This window comes from Haliotis rufescens, unplaced genomic scaffold, assembly GCF_023055435.1.
Source record: "Haliotis rufescens isolate VD_foot unplaced genomic scaffold, xgHalRufe1.0.p SCAF_7, whole genome shotgun sequence".
NCBI lineage: Eukaryota > Metazoa > Mollusca > Gastropoda > Lepetellida > Haliotidae > Haliotis > Haliotis rufescens.
The window spans coordinates 43,892,972-43,908,750 of record NW_025964361.1 but is presented as its reverse complement, the minus strand read 5'-3'; the positions used below and the strand labels follow the sequence as shown (position 1 = coordinate 43,908,750).

At 40.9% G+C, this 15,779-nt stretch overlaps 1 protein-coding gene across 1 annotated transcript; it reads right to left on the bottom strand.

Moving 5' to 3' along the window:
• Positions 1-2,287: 2,287 nt before the first annotated feature.
• LOC124132726 (ceroid-lipofuscinosis neuronal protein 5-like) lies at positions 2,288-13,618 on the bottom strand. The gene is made up of 5 exons (XM_046496795.2): positions 13,546-13,618; positions 10,758-10,914; positions 7,882-8,098; positions 4,845-4,934; positions 2,288-3,688 (listed from the first exon to the last, which is right to left on the bottom strand). The coding sequence occupies exons 1-5, from the start codon at positions 13,554-13,556 to the stop codon at positions 3,333-3,335; spliced, it is 831 nt and encodes a 276-aa protein (XP_046352751.2). The 5' UTR covers positions 13,557-13,618; the 3' UTR covers positions 2,288-3,332.
• Positions 13,619-15,779: the final 2,161 nt, after the last annotated feature.

Here is a 15,779-nt window from a genome sequence, read left to right as displayed (position 1 = left end):
TAGTTTCCTTGTTACAGTGATATTCATACAGAAGTTCTCATTTGATTTTACGACCTGAAGATCCAGGGTAGAATAGATCTTCAGCAACCCATGCTCACTGTAAAAGGCGACTATGCTTTTCGTAAGAGGCGACTAATAGGATCGGGTGGTCAGGCTCTCTGAATTGGTTGTTGAATGTCATCGATCCCAAATGCGTGGATTGATGCTCATGATGTCAATCACTGGATTGTCTGGTCCAGACTCGATTATTTACAGACCGCCGTCATATAGCTGGAATATTGCTGAGTGTGGCGTTAAACAACAAACCAACAACAAACACACAATTGATTTTACAGAGTGAAATGTTTGGAAGATGGAGCTTTGAATTAGTTTAGATGCTATTGATGAAGTATATGTTTGATGGTCTTGTTTGATTTACAAATTTACCATGGCAACATTCCAAGTAACAAGACAGCTTCTGTTGCGTTATTTGGTCTTACAATATTTATGAATTTAATATTTGAGCTTTTTGTAACCCAAGTAAAGTGCAATATGTCATAAACATTTAAAAATCTGTGTTTCCCCTTTTTTCATTCTTGCATCTCTCCAGGACACAGTTAACTGTGCAGAGTTGCAAGCTTGGTGTTCCAGAATCCTATGAGCATGGGTTCGAATTCCAACACCCTTATGATGTTTTGATTCGTCCGCACCATGCTTGTGGGTTTTACCAAATTCTAAATAAGACAGCAATGTTATGAGTGAAATGTTTAGATGTGTGGGTTTCTACTAGTCATGGGGTTGACCCTCAGATTCACACTGTCACAATAGTGATTCTCATCTGCTGAAGATTCGGGTTGGAATAGGTCGGGTTTCTTGTTGTAAGAGGCAACTAACGGGATTGGGTGGTCAAGCTCGCTGACTTGGTCAGTGCATGTCATTGTATCCCATTTGCTCGGAACGATGCTCGTGATGTCAATCACTGGATTGTCTGGTCCAGACTCGATTATTTACACACTGACGTCATATAGCTGGAATATTGCTGAGTGCCACTTTTAACAAACAAATAAATAAACAAACAAACAAATCATCTGCTGAAGCTGAGCAACCTGAAATGCTGCTTAACAGGGCTCGGCATCCTGGATACCAGAAGAGGGTGGACACCCCAGGCACTCTCTTGACTCTGGTATGTGACAGCACCAGTAACAATACATGCAACCATGGAAACACTGTTGGGGATAGGTTTGGTTTCCTATATCCAAGAGAGGTTGGCCTCAGGAAAATGTTAGGTTTTGTCATTGTATGGCAGCAACCTTCTTGAACCATTTCTGTAGTGCAGAGGAACCAGCATTCACAGCACTGTGCCGTTTTAGTCCAATTCATATCAGCTTCTTGTGGAAGTGTGGGTTATTGTCTCCATGTGACTTAAATGGAATTTGTAAGATGTGACGAACCGGTACATATCGCCCGTGGCAGAGGTGCTGGGCTGGCCGCGTGGATCACTAAGCAGGAGTGTCCACAACTATGGCATGGTCATACTGTTGCCCGAATCTCCTACTGTCGCAACCCTTATCGCCCGAATGTCAGTCATACTGTCGCCCGAATATCATACTGAAGCAACACACATTGCTCGAACGTCATATTGTCGCCCGAATCTCATACTGAGGCAACACACATTGCCCGAACGTCATACTGTCGCCCGAATCTCATACTGAGGCAACACACATTGCTCGAACGTCATATTGTCGCCCGAATCCCATACTGAGGCAACACACATTGCCCGAACGTCATACTGTCGCCCGAATCTCATACTGAGGCAACACACATTGCCCGAACGTCGCACTGTCTTCCGAATCTCATACTGAGGCAACACACATTGCCCGAACGTCATACTGTCGTCCGAATCTCATACTGAGGCAACACACATGAAGACCCGTGAAGATCCGGGGTAAAATAGGTCTTCAGCAACCCTTGTTTGCAGTAAAAGGCGACTATACTTGCCGTAGGAGGCGACTAACGGATCGGGTGGTCAGGCTCGCAAGTCCTCGTATCCCAAATGCGTGGATCGATGCTCATGATGTCAATCACTGGATTATCTGGTCCAGACTCGATTATTTATAGACCGCATTCATATAGCTGGAATATTGCTGACTGCTTTTTGGAATACACAAGCATGAACTGCAATACCCCTGTAGGCCAGACTTTGGTAAAACTTGGTTCACGAATTCGCCGACTCCCCAAAATTGAAATGTGAATTTTAAAAAAATGAAAAGCGGTGGGTTTTTATATTTTTTATTCCGCTGACCAGAAATATGTATAATTAAAACCTGTTGATAATTCAGCTTAAAATATTGAAAAAAAAATATAACGAATTGCGAGAAGAAACAGAAAATAAATAAATTTGAACTTGGATTTTTTAATTTTTAATATTTTTTTCGACCTACCGATCTGAATATTTGTGCCAAAAATCACCACACCAAAACCAAAAATCTGGCTTTAGTGTATGTTAACAGTTTTGTCAAATTGTGCAGCCATAGGATGCGGAAACAGGCTGCTCTATGGCCTTTGGCCTTTTAGTGAACAATCAGAATTTTTAAGTCATCGAAATACCCTGTACTAAAAAAATAGAATATACTATAATATCAATGTGGGTAAACTAGCATATGATGTATTATTGATTGCTAAGGATTGTTAGATGGGGTTACTTTATATTTGTAATCCAAAGGATATTAAGATAATCCCACGACGAAAACTTTCAAAATTTCAAGATTTTGCACCAGAAAAGTATGGTACTACATACCTACATTGAAGACTCTCTCATACTTTATCTCCGCTAGCATTGGAAGGAATCTATACAACTAAAAATATGTTAAGGAACAAGCGATGATTTCATGTGACGAGAGTTAATCTATTATGGCCCTGACAGATGAACTATAGTCATATATAAAACATCGTTCACGTGACTATATCATTACACAACACAAACCTGTTTCTCGATACCAAATTGTATACCTAATTACAATTAACCATGAAAAATCTTTTCTCGAAATCGCCGATCATGTACGATCTGCATAGGCTGGTATTGGTCGTTTAGACTAACATTGTCCATGAAATCTTTTTGGAAACAATACATTTCTCCCCTCTCAGATGTTTAACATATGTTTTTCTCTGAATTTGGAATAGAGCAAACTAGACATGCTTATATATAAATCTAGATTTGTTTTCATTTTATATATCCTTTCACTGTGATATATATATATCACAGTGAAAGGATGCAATACAAATATTCCATTGCTGCCCGGATTATAATATAGGTAACGGAGTCAGTCGAGTACAGCCGAGTGCAGCCGAATGAGCTACGACTGACCACCAGGAAGCGGCACAAACACGTTAGTGATTATTATACTAGTGCTAGTTTTCGTGTAATTCCAGTAGGCTTGATTGAAGTACATGTAACCATACTCCATCTCAACCTCTTTTCGGTCGTCTTCTTTGTAATACTGCACGAGTTTCCCGGCCAGCGTATGGTTCCCGGTTGGGCCAAAGATGTCTGTCACACTTCCCAGGAATGTTGGCTGCTTCGCGGAGATAAAGCCTCGGCTGTAGTGGGGCTGTCTGGCCTGGTAGAACTTCACCCCCAAGTCAGAAAGTGCGTCGTATGCACGAATAGCGAACGTGCCGCAGTCATTAGCTTCAAACCATAGCTGTCCATCTGCAGCATGATAGAAGTAGATGATTATCACTACAGTGAGTTAAGAGGTGAGGTGAAATTGGGTTTAACGTCTCGTCAAAGATTATTGCGCTTATATAGCGACGTGCATGCACGTGTGGGTGTGGCTGCTTGTACTAACAGTTTGACATGAATACCCCACTCAGACACAGTATACTGACTCCGAGCCGATCAGTCTTGTTTGAGCCCCTTAATGCCGAGGGCCAGACAGGGTAACAACAAGTACCATCTTTTAACGTCTTTTGGTATGACGCGGTCGGGGATCAAACCCCGGACCTTCCGCTCTCCGGGCGGACGCTCTACCACTAGACCACGGAGGCGGTCCAGTGAGTCAAGAACGTCTGCAAGGGTCCCCGCTGTTTGTTCGGGTATGTGATATAAGATTAATATGGGAGTTATATTAATGCTATACGGTATTAATCGAACATACATTTACCACGTGCTACGTAGTATGACTGTGCAAGGAAATAAACCTTGATCCACGATCACATACCTTTACTATAATATGTGAGGTGAGGTGAAATTGGGTTTAACGTCGCGTCCAAGATTATTGCACTTATATAGCGACGTGCATGCACGTGTATGTGTGTGTGTGGCTGCTTGTACTAGTCCGGACTGATGCCGATTTATAGTGCTAGCTCACTGAGATACCATGCCGCAGTTTAACATGAATACCCCACTCAGACACAGTATACTGACTCCGAGCCGACCAGTCCTTGTTTTAGCCCCTTAATGCCGAGCGCCAGACAGGGTAACAACAAGTACAATCTTTTAACGTCTTTTTGTATGACGCGGCCCGGGATCGAACCCCGGACCTTCCGCTCTCCGGGCGGACGCTCTACCACAAGACCACGGAGGCGGTTACTATAATATGAGGGACGATGACATGTTATAACTGAAAAGGCAAACTGTAATTATAATGTTCTCCGTGGCGACGATACGCGTGGACTGTGGGGATTATGATTAGTGGAATGGGGGTGTTATTCCAATAAGGAGTGGATCAGTTTCAATTTTGTTTGAATTGTGAACTAATTGAAGTACTGTCCAAGCGGCGTTTCATTCACTTCATTCACTCGGTATCTAAATGCACATATACATCACACAACACGGAGCAACCGAAACAAGCAAGATGGCCGACCTGGAGACGTGGCAATGTAATACCCTTGTCCCATGACCTGAGTGTTGTTATCACGTCGCACCCAGTCGGCAAAGGAGTTGAACGTCGCACCTGTTGAAAAAACGACGTTAATGAAAACTGCTTGTTTGTTTGTTTGTTTAACGCCGCACTCTGCAATATTCCAGCTATATGGCGGCGGTCTGTAAATAATTGAGTCTGGATCAGACAGTCCAGTGATTGACATCATGAGCATTGATCCACGCAATTGGGATCGATGACATGCATCAACCGAGTCAGCGAGTCTGACCACCCGATCCCGATCGCCTCTTACGACAAGCATAGTCGCCTTTTACGGCAAGCATGCCATCACGAATTGAAGTTTAGGAAGCTATAGAAAAATTAAGCAATATCCAGCTTAAGGCTTTGGAGGCTATCGTGATCGTCAGAAATGTTTGAAGCTGTTAGTGATAAACACAATATGGTCAAGGTCACAAAGAAAGGTGTGTGAGGATTTACGCCGCCTTTAGCAATATTCCAGCAATATCACGGCGGGGGACACCAGAAATGGGCTTTACACATTGTACTCATGTCGGGAATGGAACCCGGGTCTTCGACGCTTTAACCACTAGGCTACCCGACCACCTCTCAAAGAAAGGTGAACTATCAGAAGAAGTAGGTACTGAAGCTCAAGATGATGTAAAGGACTATCTCAGAAAAAGGTCAGGTGCTACTACCACAACTGTTCAATTCTGAAAAGAAGTTGGACATGAAAACTGTTCCTGTAATTCTTGTCATTCAAACTCGGTCGGCCATCAGTCAGGTAGTCAATCATGAACCAGTTCACATAGTGAGGCAACATTTAGAAAGTTCTTACAATCGTAGGGCACCTACACTTTCACATTGTCATGATATTGGTAAGGACACGTGGAAGTAGTTGAAGCGTGTGTCTATCCCTGTCTTTACTGGAGATGCCAAATCATATGAAGCCTGGAAGGCTGCATTTATTGCTTGTATAGACCAAGCACCTGCCTACCCAAAATATAAGCGGCTTCAGTTGCGCCAGTATGTTAGTGGGGATGCAATGAAGGTCATTCAAGACTTAGGTCTCAGCTCTGCGGCCTATGGTGTATTGGAACGTAAATGTGGTGGCATGAGACGTCATATTGCTCTCCAAAAGGATGAAATATTATTGTGTCAAGCCAGTGCGACCTGGTAATGCAAAGGACTCTGAACGGTTTGCTGACATGCTGGATACAGTGGCTGTAAATCTGAGATAATCTAATAGGATAGAGGAGTTAGGTAATGGATCTTTGTATGTTTGGCTTCTGGAGAAAATGACAGAATCCATGATTAGTCAATACCACAGAAGAATCTCTACTTTATATACAGTAAACTACGGTTATAACGAACACGCTTATAACGAACTGGCGGATATAACGAATTGGTTTTTAGGTCATGCCATTTGCTGTATATATGCTGTATATATGCTTATAACGAATTACGGTTATAACGAACAAGAATTTGTGGCCCCTTTGAGTTCGCTATAACCGTAGTTTACTGTAATAATAAAGTAGTTAACTAGCGATTGCACAAAACAAAATGTTCACACAACGGAGGCCCGAGTACACTGAGTAACCCATTCATATATTAATAATTGCCAGATATGAGAACCTAACTTCAAAGTTTCAACATACTTCGGCAGTACATGAGAGTAAAAGATCAACGTTTAGTCAAATTAAACAATAAAACATAACCTTGGTTAATGACATCACCACAGCTGAGTACTTACTGCACATCACATTACATACGATACAGAAAGGCAGAAATGACTGAGCAGTGCGCAAACATTCAAATATGTAATATGGCTGCAGTGGCTGCCATCTTTAAGATCGAATAGGAATTCTGATCGCATATTTTATTGCTAGGATGATATGCACGTAATTTCAGCCTTAGAGTGGTTACTGATGTTCACATGGAAACTATATTAACGGATGCATGTTCAACCTCATTAAGGGGCGGTCGGGTAGCCTAGTGGTTAAAGCGTTCGATCGTCACGCCGAAGACCCGGGTTCGATTCCCGACATGGGTACAATGTGTGAAGCCACTCACTCACTCACTCAACATCATAAATGGAGCGGCAACTGATGTCCACAGAGAAACTATGTAACTGGATGCATGTTCAACGTCATAAATGGAGCGGCAACTTATGTCCACAGTGAGACTATATAACTGGATGCATGTTAAACATTATAAAAGGAGCGGTTTCTGATGTCCACAGAGAAACTATGTTACTGGATGCATGTTCAACCTCATAAATGGAGCGGCAACTGATGTCTACAGAGAAACTATATAACCGGATGCATGTTAAACATAATAAATGGAGCGGTTTCTGATGTCCACAGAGAAACTATGTAACTGGATGCATGTTCAACCTCATAAATGGAGCGGTTTCTGATGTCCACAGAGAAACTATAAAAACAGATGCATGTGTACGGCACATGTCATTAGCAGGGTATGAAATAAGAGCATACTCAATAAGGCTGTCGTCCTAATTTTTTTAACATTATTCATTTTTGTTTCCTATTTTTTCAATATTTTTTTCTCAAACGAAAAAATACAAGACCCAGCTTGCTACCCACCGAGGTACCCCACATTTATAGTGGAAAAAAGAAAAAAATGGGGATCGGATGGGCAAAATGTTTCACGTGATTTATTTGGTGTAATTGTACCCGACAGGTTGAAGATAACACATTTTGTATTTGCATTTTTCATTCACTCAGCCAACAGAAAGTTTATCCGGTCCTTTTATCCCATGTTATATTTGGGATAACACTTTCTGATTAAAGTACAAATTGTAGTAATGTTTATTACTGTTAAAGTACATCCGGGATTCGAACCAACATACCCACTCACCAAATCGCCAGTACACAAAGTCGGCGATCTAACCCTCTCAACCAGCGAGGCTTCCACTAAAATGGACCCCTCTGACAAGAGTAATTTGGCACGACTCCCATGGGTAATCGGCACGGCTCCCATGGGCGAAAGCTATAAAGTGTACCTGATATCGTAGCCACGAGAAAACGCTCCCCCGCCTTCAGTCGGGGTACGACGTTGTCCATGAAACAGGACCCACCCTGGTTGCACCAGAGGAGAGAGTCATCGTCCAGAACCTTTGGCTTCATGCAGTTCGCTAACTTGAAGAACGAATACCACTCAAGCGTGTAGTTCTTGCCGGTGTTCAAGTTACTGATGTAGAGTGACGCATGGGTCAGATTCTGAAAAAGATATGTTGGTAAAACAAAACAATAATCACTAAGGGAGCGGTTCTAAAGCTCGATGATGTATTCTTTACGCTTTCAGAACACCTCCTAAAAACACACTTGCGTGACTAATGACATCCTCAAGTGATTTTCAGAAAGAAAAGCATATAGATCATGGTACATAAATATAGTAAACTACGGTTATAACGAACACGCTTATAACGAACTGACGGATATAACGAACTTACTTTTTGGTCCCGACTACTTGCTGTAGTCATGCTGTATATGTACTTATAACGAACTACGGTTATAACGAACTACAATTAGTAGTCCCTTTGAGTTCGTTATAACCGTAGTTTACTGTACTGGTAAAAACACATCACAAGACCAACACGCCACACATGGGAGGTGTTTTTAGCTTGCAACAACTGTCTTACATATTATCTAATCTTACCTGCGATAGTTATGTCGTTCATTTTCAGGGTACAGACAATTAGAACAGTTGTTTTAAAACAGAGAACGCTAAAAGTTGATATTACAGACCTGTTAACATCAGCCCCAAAATAAGATTCGTATCCGAAATCGACATCGCAATTAACCAGGATACGGAGCCTGGCCACCACGCCAGACCCTGGCCGTGAAACCATTCAATGTGCAAACAGCAAGTAAAGATGAGTTGGTGTATAATGCGAACATTCAGAGTTTACTATGATGAACTTTGCAAGCTAGTGTAATTATATAACGAGAGAATAAAAGCGATAGAAGTGGCATCAAGTATGCCACCAGGAGCCAAGTGATGTGATGTGATGTTTGTTGTTTAACGCCGCACTCACTAATATTCCAGCTATGTGACAGCGGTCTGTAAATAAGCGAGTCTGTACCAGACAATCCAGTGATTGATATCATAAACATCAATCCACGCAACTGAGATGCGATGGTATAGTCCACCCGATCCCGTTAGTCGCCTCTTGCGACAAGCATAATCGCCTTTTACGGCAAGCTTCGGTTGCTGAAGACCTATTCACGGGTCAAAGCCATTTAAAATAGATGTTGAAAGATTATTTTTGTGTAAGATGTATGGCAATTGTTTGAAGAAAGTTTGGGAGTCGGTCTTCGTTCAGAGAAAAATAATGTTGTAGGCAGGACTGCAAAGCGAACCTTCATTACAATGATATACATGCAGAGTAAATAGCGCAAATGATTTTTTTTAATATGGCTGCCACGGAACAGAAATATGTGCAACGATTAAGAGAAATCATTTGATATGGTTTCAGGAGATGCACAATCATAAGAGGGAGACGCGCCCTGTTCTAGACTGGTTTTCCTGCCCTGGAGCGCTTGCGCTACTAGCCAGCGGCCGCCAGGAAACAAAACACAGTGGACTGTCCAGCTCTATCCATCCTCTTTCCCCATAAATCTCGCTGCGGTGAAACGTTGACCCATTTCCGTGTTGCGGTTCTGTCTGTCGAGAGGGAAGGGGACCTGCCTACAGAATACCGCTTTGCGGGAAACGTTGACTCAGTTTCCGTGTAGCAAGATATAAGCATGTTTGGGCAGCGTGAATAATTGACGTGTCAGGCTATAGGAGTAAACATATTAGCAATAGGGAGATAACTCTCATAGAGATGTATGGTTGACGGATAAAAAGCAAATACGCATTCACAACGTTGCGGGTTTCAATTTTAACAATATCTGAATGTCTCCACTGATCTCGTTCATTACGCAATGAAACTACAAGACTGTAACTATTACTTTGAAAAGATTAATTATGAAAAAATAGTAATAACTTTACCACTATTAATTAAACAATGTCAATATTATCCTGTATACCACTATGATTGTGTCATCTTAATACCCCTTAACTTGTTCCTTGAAAACAATAACAGATGTTTCAGGAAGTCATTGTTATGGAAACATATTACAAGTTTTATCAATCTCATAAAATCAGATCTTAGTTTTCGCTACCTTTAAACAAAGATCTGAAGACATCCCATTACGGGTAAACCAGAACGACCTTTCATCTGACCAATCATAGCATCGCTTAGCAGATAATGAAAGTGACAGTTGGAATGTGTTTTTGTATCGTGCAACCTCGAAAAACACACACAGGGTATCCCGAACGACAGTTATGGACTTTATGTCTGTATTCACACAATACAGACCATCTATTAGCCATTCCAGAATGGTCTTTTGTTCAGTTTTTAAATTTTCAATCGGGTATATGTTTCGAGGCGTAGTCGCCAGTTTGAAACTCGGGCCGTAAAGCTCGATTAAGCTGCCTTCTGATTGGCTATTGCCGACTTCTTGTTAGTTATTCCACTGGTCGGTCAAAGTTCGCGAAAGTTCGGTCTGACGTGAGCCGTACTGGGATGTCCTCAGATCTTTGTTTAGCGGTAGCGAGAACTGTGATCTGACTTTTAATGAGATTGTAATTTTGTTTTTAAAATATGTTTTATTTCTTCTTTTGTATTTCATAAATATTTAAACTGAGATGTATCATATGATGATTGCTTATTCTGGAGATAGCACATGCAAATTACAATTGGTGTTACCTTCTGGGTTACACGTGTGCGCTTTATGACAGAACAGGTACTTGCATCAATAGGTAGGTATGCTACAAAGTGTCTCTGCCGTGTTGATACTCTGGATCAAAGTTATTTTGTAAGATACTTACACGTGCCGCAGGTGAAGGCAATAGTTCCGAATCAGAATGGTAGATCTCGACTTTGTCCGTTTCGCTAAAAGTTGGGATACCTGCAGTTCCTCCAGGACAGAAAGGCCTGTCACCTACACAACATCTGGGGTCAGGGTCGGGGCGAGCTGGGAGGGGCCTGCAATCACAAGTACTTCTCTGAACAATTGACCCGTGAAGATCCGGGGTAGAAAAGGTCTTCAGCAACCAATGCGTTGTAAAAGGCGACTATGTTTGTAAAAGGCGACTAACGGGATCGGGTGGTCAGGCTCGCTGACTTGGTTGATGCATGTCATCGTATCTCAATAGCGTGGATCGATGCTCATGATGTCAATCACTGGATTGTCTAGTCCACACTCGATTATTGACAGACCGCCGTCATAGAGCTGCAATATTGCAGAGTGCGGCGTTAAACAACAAACAAACAAACAAACTAAAGTTAAGGCGTTCGCTCGTCATGTGTTTAGGTCCCCACATGGGTTAATGGTCTAAGAAAACTTGTTTATTTGTTGTTGAATGCCGTACTGAGTAATATTCCAGTTATATCATGGCGGTCTGTAATAATCGAGGATGGACTAGACAATCCAGTGATTGATAACATGAGTGTGTGTGTGTGTGTGTGTGTGTGTGTGTGTGTGTGTGTGTGTGTGTGTGTGTGTGTGTGTGTGTGTGTGAGATATATATATACAGCAACGGTTACCAGTCTCAACCACGTCATTTACTTTGACCTCTTAACTAATTAACTAATTAATTTCCTTGTCGGAACACAGACCCACACGGTGTATTACTCCATGCATTGAAGATTATAGTTAATATTTCAGATAAATCACCGTGTTTTCTTCTATTGACATGATTTCAGTCATATAGTCTTCTGGTGATTGACTGTGCAGAGTTATGCTTTTAGTCATGCCAGGATCCACTGGTTCGAATCCCATAATGACACAGATTCAATTGTGTGTCAGAATCCTAAGACCTGCATCGCTTCGAGCTTTGCACCCGAATCAAGCTGACACACCGTGTCATAACTTAAATTTATAGCTAAAATGGATAGAATTATCATTAAACCGCCCGCATGTTATCAGAAATGAGCGGGCCACTGTAACTTGATAATGCCCTCATATTGCTTGATGACGGGCCTTTATCACGCCCGTTTTTTGTTGACGTCATGTGGATAGGGAAAGGTGACGTCACGTTCAATAGTGACGTCATCTGGTTTGTTCTATGACGTTTCCATATTTGTAAAAATGGGTCAGTGAGTGAGTTGGATTTAACGCCGCTTTTAACAGTATTACAGTAATATCGCGCCGTGTCAGCTTAATGTGGGAGGAAAGCCCGAAGTGATGCAGGTCTCAGACGTTTAGCACTTTGGTGAAACCCACGAGCACGGGTATGGTGCTGACAAACCTAGAAACATAATCATAATAATAAAAATAGCGTTACGAGGGCAATCATATCGGGGTTCATAGAAAACATATATGTGCCCTGGGGTCATATCACGTCACAAGACAACAGTGACATTGTTGACGTCCTCCGAAACTTATTGTGATGTGAGGTTGGAATGACGTCACACAAGAAACGACGTCATAGATGAAGATTGTTGACGTCATTCGACAAATTGTGGTTCCGCTGCTGTTGCGATATGCTGACCTTATAGATAAACACTAAAATTTGTCTCTGTATGTAGATATCTTCTTCGGTAATAAATTGAACATTTTATTCAAGGATTGACTGTGTATTTATTTCGGTTCATTGAGGTATGAATCGAAAAGCCGATGTGCAAACTTTTGTAAGAATCCGCTACAAAACGTTGCACATCGGTTTTTCGATTCATACTTCAATGAACCGAAAAAAATATACAGTCAATGCTTATAATTAAATTCGACAACGTAAAACTTGTTTTATCTACAATAGTTTAACCCAAAACAGTTGCATATATCAAAACAGACAAAAATGACGACATTGATAAACATTCCAGGTGTAGGAATACATACAGTTGCGTGACATGAATCAGGTGATCGTTTAATTTATGGACATAACTTGACACGCCTACACAGTCAGTAGCCAATCAACGGAGAGTGGGATTAAAACAAAGTTCATTGGACCTGTCAAATAAGGCAAGAGGCGAAAAGAACTGCAACAGTCAGACTGTAACGAAGCGGAAGAAATATGTCCGAGAAAAGGCGGCTGTTTCAAATAACATGGTCATTGACTGCGTGATTCAAACATTACTTCCCTGATTACGGTGAAACACAGTTGGAGAAATGCTAGTTAGAAATGAAACCCGAAGACATGAAAGTTGAACCGAGGCGATGAACACAACGATGAACACAACGAAAATTTGATTATTATATCCTTAAGTGTGAAAGACTTCCCGAAGTTGAGAAAAGTGATATTTTCATTGCAGTGAACATAACTACACAAAAAGAATATAATAAATAGGATATTCCATGTGTCGAGTGAAATATCTTTTTCTCTCATCGAGTGACGCGGGGAAAGGAGATATTTTCACGAGTGCCGTAGAGATGTCACGAGATGAGAGAAACGTGATATTTTACTCGACACTTGGAATATCCTCTCTATATTCGTGTTCATGTCATACTATGTTTACGACGCTCGTGCCTAAATGCCGGTATTTCCTTCGCTCTCGATTGGGGGAAATACCCGAATTTAGACACTCATGTCGTAAACATAGTATGAAATGAACACTCATATAATATCCTCTATATATTGTTCAAAGCGTTTAAGATATTTATAACAGAAAGAAACTTACGCATTTCTCATCGGCCATTCCGTTCCACTTGCAAGACAGAACCCAACACAAAACAAACACAGTGAAACAAACTCCATGATTCGAACGTTCGGATATTGGTGCAAAGTATATATGCGGTTCAGAAATTAATAAAATAAAGACCCGCTGAGCGGACATGTAGTTTCCAATAAGGGGGAAATAATATTTATATCAAATTGATTTCTAACTAATTATTTTAGTATATACATGTATAAAGGGGCATTCACACGGTACAACTAGTTGTATACAATTTGTTGTATGCAATAGGTTGTACGAACTGAAGTTGTATACAACTCGGCATTCACACAGCGGCTAGTTGCATACAACACGGATCTCGCGAGATTTCTGACCCAAAGCTTGTGATTACCGCTCGAATCCTGGTTGCCGAGTTAATTTTCAGACGCATAGTTTTGAAAAATCAACGCTGTGCGAGAATTGCGGTCACGTGGTACTGGGCCAACCTCTGACTTAACGGAGTTGTATATTATTGAATTTTTAACCCCCCAGACTGGTTTGAAAAGCAAAAAAGTGCTAAATGCTTTCAAGTCTCTGTTTTGCTGACGAAAAAGCCCCTAAAACATGTAACCACATTTGATCGTACATAGTCGGCCAATCTTTAGATATCTTGTTCCGCTAATCAAACGATAAAATCCATACATAAAACAAATAGTTTTGTCCACACTTGTGTATACATTAATAAAAATATGATGTGACAAGTTTCCTTCGTGAAAACCTTTACTATTAACTTAAGAAATGATCGAAGTGGCTATTTTATTTAACCTATTTATATACATTTACCATAATGAATATTTGGCGATTCTCCAAAGAAAATATGTATATGCTTCAGTGTGTTACATTTACATAGCATCTTATAGGACGATGAATGTCAATTTCTATGTTCAAACAAACAGCTGATTACTAAGCGTTTCATTAATTCTATGGCATTTTAGATGATATGAGTAACAGTACAACATACATGTACCCATTTTGCAGGAGTGCATTTTTTAAAGGGTAAAAATATATTAAAGAGACATTCAAATAATAATTCAAGATTGAAACAGTAAACTACTTCATGAAATGAATGCATTGTGTCACCCGCACCTCAAAGAAAATAACAAATATATACAACGATGTTGACAGATACTAATATGACATCACTACCGGTAACCTCCCGTCACAACATTGCGAGTTAACTAATAGCAGTGCGCAGAATGTTTAGAGTAGGGTTTACCGTGATGCAAGGATCGCATATATACATCAAGGAGTCATGTAAGTTAGTAATCAGAATCAATCTGAAATCAACATCTTTTATTTGTTTTTATGTTTCCATTCTAGCCTTGATACTATGTGGCAAGGCAGACCAACGACGCCGCCAGTGTGCGTGGTTTTGCGTCAATCATAGCGTCACGTGGAACGATTTCTGTTGACTTTTCCAATTTTCCAAGTATCAAATTATTTATTCCTCGATTATTGCAACGATTATCGACCCATGCATATTCGTAATGATCTCAGCTAATGCATGCACCAAATTGACGACTGGATCTCTCGGATAGTAGAAAATGTTACAGTTAGTAAAACTATAAAACTAGAAATTTGCTTTGTTTACATTTTCAAACGAGATTTCAGAGCACAGGGTTTGGTTGCACACGTGAATATTTTGGTTGATTTCATTTGGACCGTTTGTATAAGTGACTTAGACAATGTGTCAATCGATTGGTTTATTTCACGATAAAACATCATGACGTCATTTCTGGTGATTCGGATATGCGCCCGCAACTTGATGACGTCATATATTGGACGACGTTATGTTTGAGAGGGAAGTGTCTAGTAAGTTGTTCCCAATTAGAATATAGCTGGGCTACGCAGATAAACGCAATGACCGAACGATCGCAAAAGTGGAGAGATATGACAATCGATATATTAGGAGAAAAGTTAATGATAATAGTGAGTCTCAATGCTGATTTGTCAGTTGAAGTCGTATGACGTCACAGTGATGCAATGTTGAGAACATACGATATGACGTCATCCACGGTTCAAAACGTCATAAATCGATTACATTAGGGGTGCGTTGCAAAGCGCCAATCGCTTGTAAGCGATGTACAGAGATTCGCCTTACAACAGTGCGCCAACTTTCAGCCGCTTGCAAGCGAAACAATCGCTGACTGAGGTCGCTTCGTTCTCAAACCAAAATGGCGGCTTACTTTGACAGCGGAACA